This window comes from Chelmon rostratus, chromosome 23 (assembly GCF_017976325.1).
Source record: "Chelmon rostratus isolate fCheRos1 chromosome 23, fCheRos1.pri, whole genome shotgun sequence".
Lineage (NCBI taxonomy): Eukaryota > Metazoa > Chordata > Actinopteri > Chaetodontiformes > Chaetodontidae > Chelmon > Chelmon rostratus.
This window is the reverse complement of record NC_055680.1, coordinates 5,999,429-6,022,145: the sequence shown is the minus strand read 5'-3', so window position 1 is coordinate 6,022,145 and position 22,717 is coordinate 5,999,429. Positions and strand designations below refer to the sequence as shown.

Sequence of the window (22,717 nt, the reverse complement as noted above, 5' to 3'; positions counted from 1 at the left end):
TCAGTCCAGTCAATTCAAAATGCATTTACATTTTTTTCAAAAAAAGACGATTAATTAACAAATGGAAAATAGAAAAAATAAAACATTTTTAGAAAGAATGATATACACTATAATGAAAATACATTACAGGAATCTACAGATTCCTCTATAATGTGAATAACTTTCAAATGCCTTTTTGATAGACTTATTTTTGTCCTTTCTGGGTGTGTTGCCTAAAAACTGCAATGAGTAAACGTACAGGTCCAGCACTCATTACTACAAAAAAAATAACGTTAACGATCTTTCGTTGTGGTTGGACAGGAGGTGTCCCCTGGATGCATATATTGACGTGTAATTAGCCAGAGGCCCATGCACAGCCGACCAATCAGGTGGCGGAGGAGAGGCTGTGCCTGGACCGGCTGGCAGACACTCCGGGGACAGAGCTCCGGCCGCAGCTCAACCCTGTGGCGGTGACAGCACTGACAGCGACTGGACCAGCTCCTGACTTCACCATCCCTGTCTCTTTAAAGCAAGGTAGAATGTTTTTTGTAGCTTTTACTCTAACTTACTTGGACTTTTGTAACACTCATTCCTGGCAAAGTTTTGCCGGGTGTTTATTTTGCGTCTCTCTATACTCCCGGTTGGATGGCGCGACAGCTTTCAAGCTAGCTAGGACGCAAAGCTTGACTTCCGGTTGGGACTTTCAAAATTATAACTGGCGTGACAACTATTCCTACTACAAAATATTCTTTGGCCCTCTGTAGTTTTACTATGGAGGCAACATTTATGTGTTTCCGGTATTTTGATAGCGTTTCCTAGCTAGCTTGACGAGCCGCTGTTCCGGAGGTGGCCGCAGGATTTAACTCGATATTACGCGCGGTATCGTTGCCGAAGCGGTCTGTACACCGGGTCTGATGCATTCTGCCGGGATCATTCCATCTGTCAGGCACTTCGAAGGACAGTTTTGTTCAGAAAACAATAAACCACGAGCAAACTTCACATAGTTTGGTCCCGATGGAGGGTGTGGAGTTGAAGTGTGACGCGTTACGTCATTCACAGTTTCCCTGTCCCGTCTGTTGTCTGCGCTGCAGAAAGTGGCCATATCAACAAGTGGCCTAAACTCAGCTAGTGCTGCAACATTTCCATTATGACAAGTCAGGTAAATCTTACAAGATCCTCTCCCTTGTTTCCAGTGCAACTTTTTTCTCCAATCCAGGCTCAGTACGGGATAGCCTACATATATATTCCTAAAATATTCAATTGAAGGCATGGAGATAAGTCCCGGGAGGGGATGCAATCTCATTACAAACGTGGATGTCTTCCCGAAAACAATGTTAATACTTAATGCAAAATGTATGCGATGAATTCCTGTTCAACGGGCAGAGCACAAACACCAAAGACTACCCGTGAAATTTAAACAATGTTGTCATTTTAGAGGGCTGTTTGGCCACTTGTCATGAAAAGGGACAGCGTTGCTCTGGACAGACCTCTGCGCTAAGTGTCTGGTTGAGGGTGTGTCTCCACGTCCGCAAAGGTCTCGAGATTCTTCAGTTTTACCGAGTACTTGTTGACATCGTGAGATGTATTTTGTCGTTATTACACTTTTCACGAAGATCATAATGGATCAAGTTTGTACTTTGGTAGTTTTTCCTAAATTCCTCTGCAGGGTGGTTTGGTTTGGCTGCTGGCAAACTGAAAGTGTTTCCCTGCAGGAAGTTGGAATGTGCCGGGGTGTACAACGGAGGGGAAATCAATCACATCTTAAACCTAAAGCCCTTCACCATAATGTCTCTTGTGGGCTACGGTAATACTTTGTGGCTTTGAAAAACAACAGAGAATTTCCGAGTGAGTGAAATCACCAATAAATATCTGCATATTTGACAGAACAGTGGAAATGGTCATTGAAAATATGCTTTCCTCGCCCTTGTCTGTGGAAAAATAGATGTGGTAGATGAATATTTGTTTTCATCATAGACAATGACTATCATAAATCAAAAACCTTTATGTGTATGGCTATCCATTGTATACATACATAGTATAGTAGTAAAAATTCTAAACCGACATTTCTAGCTGCCATTGCAGTCTGTAACTGGGTTTTAGCCTGATTGAAATACACAGTTTGCTTTCAAAATCAGTTAATAAAAACCTGCCCAACCAGTCAGTCACCGGCACATGGGATGAACTCAGTCTATGTGTCGACTATTGCAAATTTGAATGGGTGTGCATCATCATCAGCAGCAGTCATTCTCGGACTTGCCCCCTGCCTTGAACGGCTCGGGGAAAACAAAACTGATGAAAAGCTAATATCAAAATGGATGGGTCATCAAGCGCTGTGAAGTGGTTCTCCTGAATTCTTAGCATGTTTTGTCTGTCTGTACTTGTTCCTTCTTTTGTTTGTGTGGCTTATGAGCCAGTCAATATTCTTTAAGATCTCTACATCTGTCATCATATTAATAGACTGCTTTGATTCGTTCATTGTTCCGCTCTTCAGGTTTAATTTTTTTTACTTTTTTAGTTATTTTTTGTAACTAGATTTACCGGTTTTCATTTCATTTTGGTGTAAGTTTTGCTTATTTGCCAGGCAATTTATGGAATTACATTTTTTCATTTTTCCCCACAGATGGCTGACGTGGAGCTGGTGAAGAAGATGCTGCGGGCCGTCCTCCAGGCCAACAAAGGTGGACTGTCATTGTCCCGCCTGCAGTCGGAGTACAAGGAGCTTACCGGGGAGCAGATACCACACAAACAGATGGGACACAACCACCTGGACGCACTACTAGCCAGCATGCCCTCTTTAGTCCGCATGGAGCGCAACCGCTCTGGAGAGGTGTGTGTGTGTTTGTGTGTGTGTCTGGCTGGTGCAGGATGCTTGGTTTGGAGGATAGATGTGCACACATATTCAGCCAAGATTAAATAACACAATTAATTCCTTCTCTGTTTTCTCTCTTGTCTCTGCCTGTATGTTTGTGTCTAAGCAACTAATGGAGCAACAATTTTTGAAATTTGTTCAATATTGAGTAGGAGTGCTGCAGCTGCCAGCTTTGAAACAGGCTGCAGTGTAATCCCTCCAGGCATTTGCGCACCATCAATGAACGTCTACCAAAAGTGCCTGTTTTTGCTACTGACAAGCTCAGATTGTTATTCTAAGTCTGACAACATTATGGAAAGGATCCCTACAGAGATAGATAGACAGAGTAACATCCATTTTGTTTAACCAGAAACAACTGCTATATTGCTCCCACCAAAGCCACCAGACTCCATTCACAGAAACGGCAATTTAATCATTGGAAAACACACTTCATCCAAACTCAACAGACACAAAATGACACTCACCAAAACCATCTTGGTTCAACTTTCCACTGTGCCAACAATCATCAAACCTGGTTTGGTTGAAATAAACACTTAATTCATGGAGTTTGATGTGAAAATATCCGGGGAAGAGTGACAGGGAAGGTGGACATCAGAGAAGCAGTGAGGAATGCAGAGCCAGAATATTTTCACATCCCCCTCTGGAATTAATTTCACTGGACATTATGACCGGAGAGATTTAAATATGTCAGACCTCAACAGATTTCTCAGTAAAAAAACAGTATTTAGCAGACAACGGAAACCCTGTTATGTCTCTTAAATGAATAATATTTGTTTTGGAGCGCCCAATACCAGAATGTATCCAAAGTACTGTAGACATAGTTTAGATAAGATGCACATCTGGGGGTTAATAGGAGGTAATAACTCAATCTTTTATTGATATGAGTATTTTTCTGTGTACTCGTATCTCATCAGATGGTGTGTTACGCCTCAGGGGCCAATGAGACAGCCCATATAGCCAAGGTGGTGGCTCGTCAGCGCAGCTCCAAGAAGACAGGCCGACCCCACCTGGTCAACACCCAAATGAGGGTCAAACCGGCTGCCCAGCTCGTCCTCAATGGTAAGATTGTGGACCACCAGTTTGGGGGTGTTTGCAAGCATTAATATGCTACACAGCCATTTTCTTTAGCTTATATTAAAAATTATCATCAATTATATACGTGTGTATATATGTTTTTTTTATTGAACTTGATACTAGTATTGTTTGGGTTGCAAAGCCTGACAGGTCACTCAACTATTTTGGTGGCAAAGAGGCTAAACAACTTAAAACTAAATCAGTTTATGGAGGGTTTGAAAATGTTGTTGGTTTCGTTTGAGATTTCACTGTTTCTGTGTGAAAGACTGCAAGCTAAAATATTCAGTAATTTAGGGAGAAACAGAACTGGGGAGGCAATGGTTTTGGATCTTGTGGGTTTTCCATTACAGTATTCAACAGGAAACTATAATCCAGTTTCACAAGATCCACATACCACTTGTAATCTTATAGACTTTCCCTTTTATCAGGCTCTCTGGGAGAACACACAATTACATCTATTGAATTACACAGCTGTTTCTGGCTTACATTAACCGAGGTACAAGGTGCCTTTAAATCAGTTCGGTATTAGATTAAATGTTATTTCAGTTGCAGCAAAAATGAACATCTACTATATATATTGTTTCTCAAAACTAATTTGAAATCTTTAACAAGGCCTTATTAAACTCTTTATTAAAGAAATGCAAATGAATATGGACTGGAATCATGAATAGTGTGGCAGCTCTGTTGCTCAGTGGTTCACACTTGTAGCACTGCCAGAAAAACTGATGTCGGGTGTCCTGTGTGTGTTGGGCCGTGGTATTTATTCAAACCCTGGAATACAACATTTCCTGTTTATAAAGGACTTGAATGTCATTCAGATGAATGAACGACTACTTGGCAGCACTATTGAAAACATGTTTGACAACATAGCAAGGAGAGCTCAGCACACATGCTTGCCTTTGGAGGAATATCAGCACTGATATACAGTACATCTGGTGTGACAGAAAATGCCTCACATCTCATGAGTTACTGTGAGTATAGAAAAAATATCCAGAAATGCAGACAACATGAGAGGTCAGAAGACCTTGCTTAAGTGTCTGTTGACTAAATGTTACTCATAGTCAGGGCCAGGATTTTTGAAATACTAAGGCTGTGAGTCCAGTGCCTTGCTCAATTAGAAAAAAGAGGAAGAGAATGTTTTTTAAAAATTCCTTTCTGTTCCAAAATTTCCATAAACTTTATTTTCCAACATGCTGAATGCTGTTTCAAAGCCTCCCCGTCCCTCACAGGACTAAAATGATATAGTTATATATACTTATAGGGAATATATTTACTGTATATGCTTTATTTTATATTTTTAAACATTATAGTTTCTTATGCTAAATAAAATGCTTTTAACTCACCTGAAGACACCAAGACATGACACCAGTGATCTCAGTGGTAGCTACAGTATGGCCCTGCTGAAAAGATGGAACAAATAACAATACTGGCAGCATATCTTTGCTGTATATAATCCCTCCTGTTTGCATAATGGTGATGACAAAGCAGTTCTGTTTTCTGCCCCTTGTGTCTTAGTTCTCTTGAGTAAATAATGTCTGTATTTCTCTTATGCTGTATTTTTTTTTTTATCATACACTACCTCATTTTCACAAAACAAAAGTAAACTGTAGCCTGGAAATCACAGGAACCACTCAATTTCCTGAATATTTCCAAACCTTATCCAGACACCTCTCGGGGTCTGGTGGTACAGTGCAGCAGCACTGCAGAAAAAGAGAACTAGAAAGTGTCCAGTGCCTGTATCAGGACTGTGACAATGCAACATTAGCAAATGCTTTCTGCGCTGCTGCCCTGCAGTTTGTGGATGAACGACTGGCCTGTTTAAAGTGTTGCTCTGTGGAGACCTGCAGTTCCTTTGGCACTAAGAATATCACACGCACATGCACTCAAGCAGACAGGTGTAGGTCATACATGCACAAAGATGTCACCTTTTTCCGATTTTATTTGCTCTGTAAAAACACAAACTACCATAAATGCACGTTCCTCTACACGTGCACGCACAAGTACAGAAACATGTATGTCTTTTTCCTTCATAGCCTACCCTCGCTAGACTGCGATGCTGCAGAATATTCTGAGAGAGTCAGTGGAGCAAGTGGGAGGTGGTAGTGCTGGGAGGAGAGGGTCGGAGGAAGAGAGAAGCAGAGGCATGGTGAAATGGGAAGGAGGGAGGGGGTGAACAGATGACAGGGAAGGAGGGAGCCTGAAAGAGAGAGAGAGAGAGAGACGGTGGGTGGGGTGTTGAGATTTGAGGCTAATGCAGCCTATAGCAGTTGAGACTCAGCTGCAAGCAAAGAGCAGCTGATTCACAAATCAACCTCTCCATCTCTCTCTCTCTCTCTCCCTCTTATTCTCTCCTCCGTCGCCTCACCAGGATATTGATATTCAGGCAGAGACCGACCAGGGACTGTGTGTCCATGCTGGTGAGGTGACGCGGCGTCTGCTCTGACTGTGTGTCTGTGTGTGCTTGTCCTTGCCTATATTTGCATGTGAATTTAAGCTTGCGCCTGTGTGTGTGTGTGTGTGTGTGTGTGTGTGTGTGTGTGTGTGTGTGTGTGTGACTGCTGACTTTCTGCAATGTATGCATGTCTGGAAGTTTTATTGATGAATTAATTGGCTGGTTTATTCTTAGATTGACTGCCAGTAGCTCATAGGTTATGAGTAGCTTATGTAGTAGAACACTACACAAGGTTTAGAAATCCAAATTGCCTTATGCCTAGTTTTGAAGACGTACGCTGATGAAGCCGCTTGTTGGATTTTGTCACTGGAAAGATTTAATGAGATTCAGTGAGAACAGAGAGGATGAGGGAGCAGCAGAAAGTTCTAGATCTTGCTGAAGAAGAGAGAGATGAAGGAAAGAGTGATGATAAAAGAGCAGGCAGTGGGAGGAAGAACTGAAAAAGAAGAGGGAGTGTGGGAGTGGAAATGACTAAGGGTTATGCACAACGAGATATACTGATGATGTCACTGAGCGGAAATGTGATGTCATTAAGCCAGCCAGCCTTGCTGTGCTTGAATGATGTAACATCAGAGTGATGAGGGGCTGGACTGGTAGGTGCTGTGTAAGGATGACTTGACTGTGACTTTTAGCCTTTTTACTGAACATAGAGTGGCTATCACAGATTACAGTTGTGTAATCATATTAGAAAAATTCTGCTGCTTGCTGTTATATGAACTCTTCTTAGCTAGTAGAGATGTTACCGGTCTATAATTTGTTAAACACACAATTAAGGAATTAGGGTTGAGAGCTTATCTTTTCTGGGTGAAAGTATGTAGCTTACTTTAAGTATATATTGTATGTTATTATCCAGCAGAGCCCCACTTCATATGTACACACATTCTTTCATTCACCTTAAATGTTCCAAGTGTAGCCACAGTCTCCTGAATTGTGTCTATTTCCCTTCAGCTATTAATAGCAATCACTGAAACACCAAATAAAATTTGTCTCATTTAGGAGCTTACTATTTTTTTAAGCGTTTAAAGAAATTTCTTGCTGAGAGTTAGATGAGAAGAACAACACCACTCATGTCCCTGCATCAACGGTTGAGCAGCTAGGACTAGAAACAAAGGGTCCTGGCTGTCCCCAAAATTCAAGAAAATCACCAAAGCTCACTAATTGACACCTGAAATCTTATTTGCTGCAGAAATGCAAAAAGGACATGTGGTGGTTTACAGAGAGTTGCATATATAACTATTCTTTGAACGCAGTGTCTTATGGAGTCTAAGGAGGTTTTACCTGTTCTCCCTAGCGAGCTAATTGCTGAGCATAAAGGTGCTGGTATCTCATTGCCCCTGCTTTATGCTAAGCTAAGCTAATTGACTCCCTGCTCCAGCTCCATAGTTAAGTGACATGGGAGTGACTTATCGCTTAACTCTGAGCAAGCAAGCAAATAGGCGTATTTCCTTGACCTTCCTCACCCATTTATTACACAACCCTACTAGGAATTTATCCTGACAAATCCAAAGAGCATAGGTACAGGAGAATTTCTTCAACTTCTCAAACAATGTCCTTTTTAATATGCGATAGTCTGTTGTTAATGCTGCTTGGCTTGCTGCTTGGAGCTATGATCATCAGATCTAATGTGTCTACATCTATCTACAGATCTCTGTGACACTGTGCCCTCCACACAGACACACTGCCCTGCCTCAGCATCAGATTTAGCTGAGTCAGGGTGTGCGTGTGTGCACCCGTCTGGGAGTATGTGTATACTTAAAGTCCATAGTTTTACTTCTCTTGTTTGCCTTCTCTTTCTCCGTGCAGCCAAACCTCAAACCTCTCTGAGGCAGCCAAACCACCGTGGGCGAGGCGGAGGAAGAGGAGGAGGCGGCGGCCGAGGGGCAGGACATGGAGACTTCAGACAGGCGAGGGACATGAGGGATGGCCAGTCAGAGGGCAAGACTGGTGTGCATCCGAACAAGATGTCCAATCAGAACACACCCAACAGAAAAGGGAACCCACCTGCAGAGAAGTGAGTGAGGGGAATGTTTAGGAGCTACTCAGGTATAAGCAGCTAGACAAGGAGGAGACGCTCAACAGAGTTATTCACTTAGGCGCCGTCATTTCAAATGAGTTTATGAATGTAGATGATTTTATGTTAATGCTATTATGGAGTTTGAGAGCAAAATACAGTCTTTTTGGCTGTGGAGGAATAAACAAAATATGGATTTCACATTCAAACTGTGACTTGTTGCAGGCCTTTAGTATGAAACGAAAACTGTAGCTCACGTCCCAATTCTGAAGCACCACATATTTGTGGGATTTTATAGCACAATTATAAGTGGAAGTCACCAACCAGGCTTCCGCACTGCTCAGGAAATCACAGCAGAGGGTTGTGTAAATGACCAACATGCTCAGAAAAGCCAGATTTCATACCAGAACATTTCCTTTAGATGTACTCTGCGGCACAACAGTTCTTTCAGCTATCTCAGACAATTCCAGGAATCAAAAAGTTACAATGGGTACAATGATTTTGGGGTATTTTACAGCGGTGAATTCAATGTCTCTAACTACTTGTTTGTATTTTCTTGCCACTGTCCACCATTTAGTCCAAACCACAGCCAAAAGTAAATGAAAATTGATGCTAATCTTACATGTTCCCCGTTCTCTCTCTCTCTGTCTCTCTCTCTGTCTCTCTCTCTCTGCCCCCCCTCCTCTCCTCCCACCTGCGTGATCTGAGCTGAATCAGAATAGGCTGCTGCTGAATGGGAGCGTGATTGAACTCTGGTTGGTTTCTGAGTGCAGACAGCCTCCCTGCTGGTGCTTATTCAGCACTGGGCTGATGATGTGCTCTCTAGATTATTCTGGTTCTCTCTCTGTTTGCCTCTGTCCTCCCTTCACTATAATCACTTCCTCTTTCTACCTCTTCTCTCCTCACCTCCTCCTCTAAATGTTTGGCACACAATCAATGTTCACCTTAATTGGTGTCTGTATTTAATTTCCATCATTTCTCTGACACTCTCTGTGAATGCAGTGGTAGATTGATCATAATTACCCCCCTTTACTGGTGATATCAGCACCTATTCCAGTGGACTTTGGGTTCAGAGTCCTTCAATCATTCACCATGACCCTGATTGAGTTAAAAACCTGATTCATTGTTATTGAGAAGCCATCTAGGAGCATAGTGAGATATTATCTATCTACTTTGCTTAAACATTGAATCTAGATTAATTCAGCTCATTGACTGGTTCTCCCACTTCCATCCATCCATGGCCCTGTTCGTCTGTCCACTGTGAAAACAACTGACATCAGTCCTCTGTCAGTGTCTCCGTGGGTGTCCACTGTGCTGCTGGCCCTCCGCAGCACAATGGGGCGGCAGGGTGGGAAGCCCGGTGCTCTGCCAGGGGACACGAGCCTAGAGCAGGGGGATGTGAGCCCTTTCTAATCCCTGCTCTATTCTCTGGTAGATTAACACTTCTAAACCGACACAGAGTGAATCAGCACATCTCTCTGTATCGCTCTAGATCTTCCATTGGACGGTACAGTCATCATTTGTGTGTGTGTGTGTCCGTGTGTGTGTGCCTGCAGATGCACTATGGGATGCCTGGCAGCACAAGTGGTAAATTCAGCAAACAAAATTAGAGAGCCAACATAGAAGTACAGTTTAAATACTTTTACTAACATATCTGGGTGAGAGTTTATGGGCAAATGCCTCTGCCTGCGGAGAGAAAGCACAAGGGTGAGGTTGTGTGACCAGCTTGGGTGATTCTCAAAACCATACCCCAACAAAGGTGTTAACACTCAAGTCACAGGTTTATTTGGCAAGAAATTCATAGTTACGGAAGCAGTTTCTAAATAAAAGTGCAGCGTGTCCGAGAAGGTATTGTGTTGAATTGTGAGAATCATCAGTGTTGGTTGATCCTGCTATAATTTCTTCTCACCACCTCCACCAGCCCTGAAGAAAAACTAATTTAGGTCAGTGAAGTGTACAAATGTATTGGTTGTAAAGTCATTTAGACCTTCTCACGGCCATTTAGGGTGCTCTCTTTATTGCTCGCTGCCATTATTAGGTATGTACCAGGGTGGGCCAGGAGTTGTGACTGAAGAGAGAAACAAAAAGAGGATATGCAGGCTGAATAAAGAGAAAAACAAAGCAGTTACTGAATCATTGGATTCAGGACTGAGATTGTCCTGCAAGATAGAATAACAGACATTAAAATCAGGTCAGCTATGTGGAAAAAGAGATTAATATTTTGCACCATGAAGAAATCTTTACATGCGTTCTCAGTTTGTCGCTGACAAGGCCTGAGAGGTAGCATCTGATATGCAACACACAGTGCAATGCAGTACCCAGTGTGCTGTATTTCATGACTCATTGTTCTGGACCAATGGGGGATGAGACAGTTTGATTAATGGGTTGTGATACTGAGGACAAACCAAAAAAGACTTTGTCTTTCACTGAATTTAAGCAGGTTATCTGCTTAGACTTTGAGATTTTACCAGAGTCCTTTTTGTTACGGATCCCACAATATGCTGTGCCTAATAAGAGATAAAGGATGAGACATGCAGCACAGAGCCAGACCTACCCTACCCTTAAAACTGAAGACAGAATTTAGTGGGGGGGGGGGGGGGGGGTTAAAGTGTGCACAAAGTTGATGGATGAAGTATGCTGTAGCTTTTGAAGGCTCCAAAAAGAGAAAGGGCCTCGCCTGCCTTCTTCCCAATTTTACTGTTCCAGGTGTCATAGAAAGTAACCCTTCTTCCTGTTCTGGTCTCTTGTGTCCAGGTCAGACAAGAGGATGACCCTCCCGTCACGGTTTCAGAAGGAGGTGCATGCTCACCTTTCCAGAAACTCCCAACAGACTGGCTGTAAGTAGGACAGGCTGCTTTGTATTATGCTAAAAATACTGTTTGTGTAGCTTTTTGTCCTCCAAACGAAAAAGAAATGTCATCAAGACCTGTATTTAATCTAATAATTCATATGCAGGCCAGCTCCTCTCAGCATCACTGGAGAACTTTAACATTTATGACTTATCTAGGCAGACGACAGTTTGCCCGTGGCATGCTGTGCTATCTTGTTCTGAAGTGTCAGATCACAGCCATCTGTCTCCTATGGACCTTCATGATATCTGTGATGTGTTGAGGAAACAAACAGCAACCCCATCTCCGTTAGTTCCCTGAGGTTCCTGCAGACATTAACTGTATTTTAAAACCTTTGAGGTTCAATCAGCACCCAGGGCTCTGAGTTGTCTGTGTGAACCTCCCGCCTCTTTACTTCCTCTCCTACAAGTCTTTACCTCCACTGAATATGTGTTTGTTGTCATGTTCCCTGTGAGATGAAGGGCTTTGGCATGTATAGCCTGTGGGGAAAGCACTGGAATGTAATGAACTGCATAGCTTTGAGGGACAAACTATGTTGAGGGCTCATTTTACACATGTTTATATCAGGCCCCTACTGACAGAAGACACCATTAAAGTCTCATACTGAGGGGTTTAAGAGTCTGTGCTTCCTGAATGTACAGAGACATCCCTGATGGAAGAGGAAATTGTATTAAAGGGTAATTCCAGTATTTTGAATCTGGGCCCTATTTTCACATATTTTAAAGTCTAAATGACCAACAGGTACAAAAACATTTGGAATCTGTTGCCGTTATCTTCAATGACTCCAGACTCATTTGACAAAAACAGTTAGTTTGTTCTGAACTAACCCTTTAAAACACAGAAGTCATGCAATATCACAAACAAATTAACCAATTGTGGCAGCGGTGGCACAGAAACTCCTGTTTTCTGCGAGGTGAAACTACTGCTTTTGTAAGAGGAGTCTGGTGGTTTTGAAGAGAGTGATTCAACGGCTTCAGTTCCCCATCAGAAAGGACTGTTTGAAACTGTCTGTCTCTGCAGGGATCCTTTCCATAGACACGTAGAGTAACAATCTGAGCCTGTCAGTGGCAAAACAAGCATTTTCCGTGGACGTACTTTGACGGCTGCATTTGCCAAGAAGGATTATGTCATAGCCCAATTCCCAGCAGCCATCTGAGACAATCTACTGCACCAATTCCAAAATGTTTTGTACCTTTTTGTCATTTAGACCTCAAAATATGTAAAGCAAATAGGGCCCAGGTTACCACATTACCCTTTAATGTGAGACCCATGTTTGGAAAATGTGCAGTACCGACAGTATGCTTCACATTCTGATATAACTCAGTTTAATTTGATTATTGTCATTTTAGGGATTCATGCTTTAATATTGGAGATATATGTGTAGATTTGGATGAATACTGAATGTCAACAAGTTTCAAGCAGCATTTTTCAGTGGTCAAAAGTGGTCAGTTTACAGTCTGACCTCTTTATTAAGGTTTATTAATCAGAAAGAAGCCTGAAGGTCAATGGGCCAGTTTGTCATGTTCCATGTCTTCTTATCTAGCTAATTTGAATCTGAAGAAAAGTTCCTGTACATCAAAAGACAAATGCAGGGGCATAAGGGAGCATAAGTTTATTTGTGATTATGCCTCATTGTCATTTCTCTATTCCTCCCTCGTTTTTGATTCAAATCAGATCAAGTTCCCAGGGTGAGAAGATCAAAGTTGTAGAAGCGGTAATTGCCTGCTTGTGTAATCTCTCTTTTCTTCTGTGTTTTTCCTCTGTTCGTCCAGCACCCTTGAATCTGAATGAGAGCCCCAGCTCAGATAAAGGAAAGCCCTACAACCCTCAGCAGGTCCAGGGTCGTATCAGGGAGATTTTGGGGAAGTACAGTAACGGGTTCTGGGTGTCGAAGCTGCCTCAGATCTACAGAGAGCTGTACAAACAGGACCTGCCCACTGAGTCCATCAAAGACCTGGAGACCTGGACGCACATATGCACTGTATGTACTCCCTATATTACTGTAGTTATTTATTATGAGTTGCTATCTTAATTAGTTTACAAACAATAAGCCCAAATAATTACTTTTGTGATGAAATGATAATACAGTGGTGCTAGTGAGAAGCAGCATGACAAGGCAGCTCACCGTCAAGACTAGAACACATAAGATGATGAGAGCAGAGCACCAACAAATGAAGGCACACAATCACAGTACCCACAGGTAGACACCAGGCACACAGTCGGTCACCAGAGAAGGGCTGGTAAAGCAAAAAATGCCTATTAACAGGAACAAGTGCCTGCCAAAATGCAGTGGAGAAGTGAGCGAGCATTCATTCATTAAAAATCAACAATTGCTTCTTGTCATGTTTAGTCTGTGTTGCCCACAAAATGGTTTATAATGAGTTCTCTGCATTTATTCTTCTAGGTAGAGAAAACCTGCAGCAGCAACCCATCAGAGCTGTTACTCTACCCCGCCAAGGAACAGACCACTACATCCTCCCCCTCACCTACCCCTAACCCAAACTCCACCTCTGCCCCAACTTCAAACACCCCCACAGACAAACCCTCGCACTCCCCTGCCCAGCAGCGACCCTCCAGCACCCATCTGACTCGCTCTGGTTCTCGCTCTCCTCAGTCTCCACCGTCGTCCTCCTCGTCCCCCAGCCCTCCCTCCTCTCCTGCCACCCTCAGCCCTGACCTGAAGCTGAAACTGGAGGAGCTGCTGGTGAAGTACTCGAATGGCCTGTGGGCGCACGCGCTGCCCAAGCTCTTCCAGGACACCTACAAAGTCAGTGACCATTTGAAACCCTGTCATAATAATGTCATTGCCAAATTCAGGAGCTGCATCTGATGCATCATCTAATATATTTTATATATATATATATATGTTTTATATTTATTATTTATTTATTTACAAGACCAAACTGCCCGGACATGTCCTTGAGAACCTTCACCTTCTCTCTGACATCTGCACCATCGACCACCCGATGCCTGACAACCCCAAGAGGGCCATCTTATACAGGCGGAGTAGCTCTGGAGGTGGAGGAGGAGAGGATGAGAACTGTAATCAGAGGAACTCCTCGGTCAGTGAGGAGGAGATGAGGGTGAGGCAGGAGCTGGGGAGGAGGCTCAGTAACCATGCAGTGCCTTCTCTGCAGATCCCCAAAGAGGAGTATCCCTCTGTACTGGTGGTGGAAGCCACCAACACCAATGGAGTCATACTCAGGTAGGGGAGAGCTTTATGTGTGAATGTGCTGCAAGACTTGATAGTTTATAAATCTCTCACTGTCTGTTTCTCCTCCTCTCTCAGGTACATTGGTGAGGGTTACTCCCATGCCCAGGAGTCCATGGAGGATGAAATGAGGGAGTTTTACGGCCTAGAACAAAGCAGTACATCTCCTCTGTCATCTCCATCCTCGGGTCAGCTTGTTGCCGTCAGGGCCGAGGAGGAGGAGGAGATTCTGAGGGCGCAAGTCTGCGAGGTCATGGCTGACAAGGTCAAGGTGAGAGGTCAAGGAAATAACCAAGGACACTAGTCACTGAAGGTCAAGTGATGGACAAAAAAATAAAAGACTTTGTAGGAATCTTTGCAATTTGCATTTTGAGATGAGAAGTATAGTTAACCCTGTGGTCTTTGCCTTTGACTCTGTAGGTGCACTATGTGGATCATGGCTTCTCAGAGGTGATCAGCAAAACCAAAGTGTTTGAACTGCACGAGAAGTTTTTCCAGCTGCCTTTCCAGGCGACAAAGTGTAAACTGGCAGGTGGGTCTGAACACATCATCAACACGTCATCGGGATATCCAAAGTCCAGCTATTTTGAATAGTAAATCAAAGGAAAACAAACACTTTCTTACTTTATCCTTTTTGTCTTACCCCACACGATGATGTTATTTCTGCAGTTCAAACTGATGTAACTGTACTTGTGTGTGTTCCCAGGCCTGGAGCCATTCTGTCAGGAGCCTGCCGCGCTGAAGAAGTTTGAGACAATGGCAAGTGGAAGGATTCTATTGGCTGAGATCCTAGAGAGAGGGCAGACCCCTCTTGTCGTTCTGTACGACACGTCACAGGATGATGATGTCAACATCAATGCCGCCTGCATGAAAGCTCTGCAGGACAAGACGCTAGCCAGCCCATTACAGGTACAGGAGAGTTTGTGCATGTGTGTGGTTGAGTCAGCGTGTGTGTGTGTGGAGCATACTAAACTTTTATTGCTGGCTCTCCTCAGGTGAACAGTGCTTATATGAACGTGACTGTCAGCAGCGTCTGCTCAGATGGGACCATCTACTGCCAGCTGCCCTCCAGAGGCCTTGCCAAGCTGAATGAGATACTGGAGAATATAGAGACATACTTCCACTCACAGGTTAACACCACGCTACATTTGATGTCTTTGTGCATTTTTCAAACCGTAAATGCTTGCATTGCTATTCAGTTGGTGAAACAAATGTGCCATAGAGCTCTATTGTTGACCAAAAACCTGAGATTGAGAGATGGGATAATGCATTGTTGGTTTTGGTCTTTTTATGGAATATATTGACAATAAGAAAAAATATAGAATATCACCAGGCTCATCCTGTAAGTCTTTATATTCATTATGGTGCAATTAGCTAATACGTTAATGAAGAGAACCATAGCTACACTGACATCCTTGTCATTTTTAATTCATGTACAACAGACATACATATACAAAGATACAACGAAAACCTCTTAGAACAGAGTATATGTTTCAGTAGAGAATGACAGCTGGCAGGTAATTATTGTAATTATGACATCTACGTTGTTCTTGTTCTGTGCAGGAGGAGGCTTGTGGAGAGTGAAAGTTCCCCCACAAAATGTACATAAAACAAACACTGTAGTTATATTTATGTTATTGATTTTATGATAGACCCACAGGTCTGGATCTACACCACTATACTTATTCCAGTCTTCAAAGCATTTGACAGCCCATTTCATTTTCTTCTCTGCTGTTCTCTTCATCTCATTGTTTTCTTGCAGGTCAGCCTTTTCTTGTGCAGCGTTATATGCCATGCTTTTAAAATTTAGTAGGGGCAACCATTGCATTAGCATATGCCTGTATATAAGTATTTATTAATATAGAATTACTTTTTCTTATTGGAACTCACATGGGGTGTGCACCAATGTGTTGCAAACTCCTGACTGGAAATGAAAAGAGAAAAATATATACCTTCCTTTGACATGTGCTAATGTGTTTGCTTAGTCTATATGTCTTCATTGCAGCATTTTAAATTAAACGTGACTACAACTCACACATTCATCTGTAAAAGCATTTTGTGAATGTATTTGTGTTGTGTTGCTTCTTTCAGACGTGTTGTGTTGTGGACAGATTGAGATTAGGTTGATAATCTGGAGTTAAGACATTACCAAGCCACTTAATCTGTTTGCAGCGCAGTGGAGCTGGTGCTTTTTGTAGGTGTTCCACTGCTGTCCTTTAAAGCCCATAGTTGCAGCTCAGTAACACTTTACGTCAGTATTTAGGTAAAAACATTGTGGTGTCTGGTAATGTCTTTTTACCAAGGCTAGAGTCTCCTTGCAAGTTTGTACCAGACAAGAGACAGTGTATTTCAAATCATCAAGCATGCCGGGAGGTAATAGGGTTTTTATACAAATCAATTCCACACCCTTAACAAACCAGATGATCTGGTTTTGTTTTACTAGTCAGAAGGAGAGTCAGAAATTAACTTTCACAATTTAACATCCAGTTTGGTAATACATAATTGAGACAAGCAAAGTGAATGATGTTTGTCTCTTAGGGTAACTCCCCCTGCTGGTGTGTAATGTTGCTCTCATCAAGCAACTGTTGTAATAAATGTAGGAATAAGACAGTAACACATCTCTGCTATGGTTAATTAACCATTCATAATTCTAACATATGCTATCTTAATTTATTTCAACATCAAGCCCTTTCTATTTCAAGTAACCACAGATCTAAAGTCCTAATCTTTGATGTCATTGCAGCGTACACCTGCAGCAGACTGGGTGGACCTGTGAAATGTTTGTGTGAGCTTTTACAGTATCATTTTATTGCAGTCATAAAGCAGCAGTTACACATAGTGACCTCACCAATCCAGAGGAAGTACAGTCAGATTTAACATAGAAGGTCAATAAAGGTTTCATGATGACAAATGTTTGTGTTCCAGGTAACATCAGAGTTCCTGGTGTCCAGGCCCTTCTGTGGGAAAGGATGTCTGGCTCGCTACAAAGGCAAATGGTCCCGTATAGAGGTAAGAAGGCACTGTTCCCTGCAATACTTCACAGACTGTGAATCATTTACCAAATTTACCATTTACCAAAATGTGATTGATGTTGGCTTATCAAAAGCAATAAAGTCACAATTGCACAACAGAGCTAGGTGTAGTTACCATGAGAGCAAAGATCAAAAAGAGCCTACAGGTACACCAGAGGTACATATTTTGATAATGTCGGAAAATCTAGTAGCCATTATATAACCTTCATATACTATGCCTTCATATACAGCTGTTTATTTTGTGCATCTATCTAAAAAATAATAGGTTTCCCTGCCTATGTTTCCATCTTCAGATCACCAACCTTCACGGCAGCAGAGTGCTGGACATCCTGTTCATAGATGTAGGTGTGCAGGCTTCTGTAGAGGTGTTTGAGCTGAGAGAGATCCCTCCACCATTCCTCCGTGACCTCATGGCCATCCCACCACAGGTCAGCCTCTATGTCCTTAAGTAAAACGGTCAAGTGCAGTGATACATTGATGGGATTTTTCTTGTGTTTCCTCATGCAGTCCTACATATATTATAAAATGATACCCAGCAACCTGTGTTTAGGCTGTGAAGTGCTGTCTAGCAGACCTGGCTGTCAGTGTTGGATCCTGGACTCCAGACGCTGTCCAGTGGCTTCGGGAGAAAGTGCTCAACACCACAGACTGTAGCATGAAGGTAAGCTGCTGCCAGTCCTTCCCTAACATCTAAACATATATTGGTTCAGGGTTGCAGAGCCCTCGACAGATCTTTTAGGAAGTTTGAAAGGATCTCTCACGATGTGGAAAACAGCCTAATGTATTAAAATGATGCAAATGAAAGAATGTATTTGACTCACTATTACTATAGAGACTTCTACAGTCGAGAACAAAGTCAACAGTGAAAAATATTCTCACATGAGATGTAGCATTAATGGAGCCTCAAATGTGTTTATTGACATAAAAAGGTTGAGTAATTATGTCTCTTTCACTGTTAGCTTGTTTCGTAACATTTGTCAATCTGATAAAAATCAAATTCACTTACTACCGGCTGCCACTAGTATTGTTTTCTTCTCTGCCTCCTCTGCCTCCATGTGGCCTCCACCACCTTGTTTGCTTTGTTGCATTCCCCCTCCCTCTGTTTTTCTTCTTCATGTACCACCTTGACATCACCCCCACAAGGTTGCCAAGGTAGATGAAACCAAGCGCTGCATCTACGTCCACCTTTTCACTGATAAGAGCTTCCATGACCCGGCCCGCAGCCTCAACCATCAGATGGCCCAGTCTGACCTGTTCAAACAGCGACCAGACGTTTTCCTGACGAGCCACAGGTTCCTGCTGCTTTTATATTCATCTGTATCATCCCCGCACTATTTAGCCACTGTTCGTTACAAGTTATATGACCCTATATATACCACATGAATGAACCAAATTAACATCTTGTTTGTTCATTTATTTTCACAGCCCTGCCAAGATCTCCACACCCACTTTATCCTCCAAGACTTCCAGCAGCAGTAACTCCACTAATGGGAGTCCAGCGTCAACTTCTGTCCCAGCCAAGCCTCATCTCAGGAGGGCTATGTCAGGACCCCGAGGAGGTGGAGGAGGCAGCACGACCACCACCAGCCCACCGGAGACACCGTCATCCCCCTCATCCTCCCTCCAGCTGCCACCATTACTAGAGCTGCCCCCAGCAGGTAACGAAGATCATAGTCATTAAAGACAAAAACATTTCAAGGCATGACACCAACCATATATGTATTAGTGCAGTCTAATTCAGTATTTTGCCCTACTGAAGCCTGGAAAATCACGTGTCCACATGTCTTTTCTTCTCAGGAAACAACATGGATGTCTACGTGTCAGTGGCATGCCATCCCGGACACTTTGTGCTGCAGCCCTGGAGAGATATGTACAAACTGGTGGTGTTGATGGGAGAGATGATTCTCTATTACAACAAAACTGAACAGAAACCACTCAACATCGAGAAGAATCAGATATACGCTGCTAAAGTTGAGAACAAGTGAGTTAAGCAATGATTTAATTTCATTACATCTGATGAAAACAATGAGCACAACTGAAAAGACCTTCACCTGTCTGGATACTGGCCTTTAAAAGCTGACAGCTCTGCTAAAAGCAAGAAAATGAATAAAAGTAGAGTCCATTACTCTGATTTCCACACAGTATTTGTGTTGCCTTCTGTCTTGATATTCAATAGCTGGCCAAATGGAAGCAGCTTTGCCTGAATATATCCACTCTTTCTCTTCTGTCAGCTGGCATCGTGTGTTAGTGAAGGGAGTTCTGACCAATGGCTTGGTGTCTGTGTACGAGTTGGACTACGGTAAACATGAGTTGGTCAGCTGCACCCAGCTCAGACCTCTGATCAAGGAGTTTAGACAGCTGCCATTCCAGGGTATCACTGCTCAGCTGGCCGGTGAGTAGAGTGGACATCCATACAGAGCTCCACCCCAATAGAGTCTGAAGGGTAATGCTAAGGTCGTGTCCACACTCCAGTGGTGAAATGTAACTAAGTATGTTTGCTTAAGTAAAGTACATAAGTATTATTTTGAGGTACTCTAACTTAACTTGAGTATTTCCATTTGCAGCTACTTTATATTTCCACTACACTACATTGCAGTAACAAATATTGTACTTCTTACTGAACTACATTCAAATGACAGCAATAGTTACTTGTTACCTCTGCATATTCATATTTAACATATAATACATATGGTGAGCTTATAAAATACGTATGATGCATTTTTAAGTATTAAACTGCCATATTTTAGCTGATTTATGCAAAATAGTTGGATCCACTTAAAATGCAATATAAAAAATGTCAACTTGATCCTGTTAAATTCCACATATGTAATGTGCATATGATGCTGGAACTCTGAACCGATTTTTAAAAATGTGTATTGTGACATACTAAATGCTATTTAGTTTAAAGTGGTGTATAGATAATGGATGTATAAGTACGTGTATGAGCTACATTTGTTGATTTAGTGTAACAACTAATAAATGAGTTTGTTGATGTCTATACTTGCATTGTAGCAATAATGATACAGTGTTAGCATGAAAAGCCAAGACTGTATCATTAAAGTGAGCTTGACCTTTTTACTTGTCTCCCTCATAGGACTGAAGCCAAGGCAGTGGTCAGAAGAAGCTTCCATTGTTTTCAGGAACCACGTGGAGAAGAAACCACTTGTGGCCCAGCTGGAGGCCGTACAGGAAGCCACTAACCCCTGGGACAGGAAGTTGACAGTCTTCCTGGTCGACACTTCACAGGAAGAAAGGGACATCTGGGTGCATGACATCATGGCTGAATTTGCTGATGAGCTGACCAACGAGCTGTAAACAACAGGCAATCATCGTCGAGTCCCACTAGCTGAGCAGTTATCCTGTTGCTCAGTGAAGGCGCTGTGAGTTGTGGATAGACAAAATAGAAGCTTATCCATCTTTATCTATCTACCATTTAGTCTGACGGAAAGAGGAAAGAAATGAAACGATGAAGGAGAAATTACACGAAGAAGGGAAATTGAGAGGTAGCATGTAGAGACTGGCACTGACAGAAAGAGGAGAGGTGTAGGTGTCGTAGCCACTTACTTGTTGTGTTTTGGGCTGTGCATCGAAGGACGTTGTGATGTGATTTTGAGTGACTGCAGTGTGACCACGGGACGACACACCCATGCATGATGTCAGTCCAAACTTGCCACAGATACTTAAAACATACCTTCAGCACACAGTAACGAACTGCTGAATCTTTCCATATTAGTCTCACAAAGCTTTGGAAACGATACAACATGCATTCTTATACCATTCGGTATGAGCTTTAATCCAATGCGGCATCTTACCCTTCAGTACTGTGAGTGCATCCAGTCTTAGTGTGTGTCATCTGGGGGGACACCTGAAGACCCTCAACCCTGCCAATGTGAGCACCATGCAAAGTGCATAAAATGTTAAAAGTAACTCAGCAAAGTTCTCATGTGCTTGGGAAACTTATATGCATTTGTTTACAAAAGCTGCTTTTTGGATGGTATCTCTGATCGTCATGAAGTTTACAGAGGTTAGAGCAAACATTCCCCCCTAAGAGGAGAAGAAATAGACAAGTCAATGGGTCACAGGAGACAGGCGTAATGTAGAGAGCATTTATTTTGCCCAAGCATGATTTTAGATTTAGAGTGCAACGTTTACTGTCTTGGTAATCAACAGGAAATGCAGCACCAACGCAATCCAAGCAACACAGAGAAGTCAGTAGGGTTCGGTGAGGAGTGATACACTCAATATGTTTTGTTGTTGTTTGTTTTATCCCAGCATTAGTTGTTTTTAGCATTGGTACAGCCTGGCACTGCACGTACAGCAGAAAAGCCTATGCTTGGGGTTTTCTATTAAACTGAAAGAAGTCATTGAATGCTGAGGAAAAGTTATATTTTGACCAACTGTGAACAAGATAAATGTGACTTTATCAAATCCGTTTTGTGCAGGAAAAAAAGTAGAGGTGATTTTATTTAACTTGAGGCCTACTTCCTGACTCCTGTGATGGCAGCGCCTCATCCATCTCTTCTCCTCCCGTGAAACACTGATTACAGTGTGACTTTAAGCTTTTTAGGAGCCGAGTATCTCGCCTATATTATTCTGTTTCTTGTCTGACAACGAGACTTCAGTTTCAGCAGATTACATGTGCTGCATGTTGCAGATCTTTCTGAATTGTGTGCACATATAGTTTGATGTTATAACAATAAGCCGATTAAGTGACCAGTAGTGTTAAGCCTGTAGTTTTCAAATTGGAGTTAAGCTTGGTTAGTTCCAGTGCCACCATCAAATGTTGGCCTGATGTGGGATTTCATTCTGAAATGTTTTTTTCGGACGCACCTGCATCGTGGTTTTGGATGTGCAAATGCTTCTCCAGTTCTGAAGACCTGACAAAGCTCAAACCTGCATTGTTGTTAACAATTGACAATGGATTTAATTTATATTTAACTTATATACTCTAGATCATAATTACATTATCATTTTGTTTGACAATGACCTGGAGGTAATAAAAGACTTGTTTTTTGGAATAAAGTCCATTTGAGAGGTTTACATGTGATCAGTCCATTCAATCAATCATTATGTCATGTATTACAATAGTGTGATGTTTAATTGAAAGCCAACTTGAGAAAACTCACTCATCATTTCATCATTTTGATTTCTTTATTAAAATAGCAAACCATTTCGGTTTTATTTACATGTTATATCACTGCAAAAAGTTCAAGTATCTAATAAAATAATTTTTTCTTGAC

At 42.3% G+C, this 22,717-nt stretch overlaps 1 protein-coding gene across 1 annotated transcript; it reads left to right on the top strand.

Annotated features, from left to right (window-relative positions):
* Nucleotides 1-417: 417 nt before the first annotated feature.
* Nucleotides 418-22,504, top strand: tdrd7b (tudor domain containing 7 b). Its single transcript, XM_041964959.1, has 20 exons — nt 418-513; nt 2,600-2,806; nt 3,763-3,907; nt 8,178-8,385; nt 11,140-11,222; nt 13,007-13,215; nt 13,639-14,001; nt 14,132-14,439; nt 14,524-14,716; nt 14,866-14,977; nt 15,152-15,354; nt 15,441-15,575; nt 17,371-17,454; nt 17,771-17,905; nt 18,028-18,138; nt 18,621-18,769; nt 18,903-19,135; nt 19,275-19,458; nt 19,709-19,869; nt 20,572-22,504. Exons 2-20 carry the CDS (start codon nt 2,600-2,602, stop codon nt 20,790-20,792), a joined length of 3,444 nt encoding a protein of 1,147 aa, XP_041820893.1. The 5' UTR covers nt 418-513; the 3' UTR covers nt 20,793-22,504.
* The last annotated feature ends 213 nt before the right edge of the window (nt 22,505-22,717 follow it).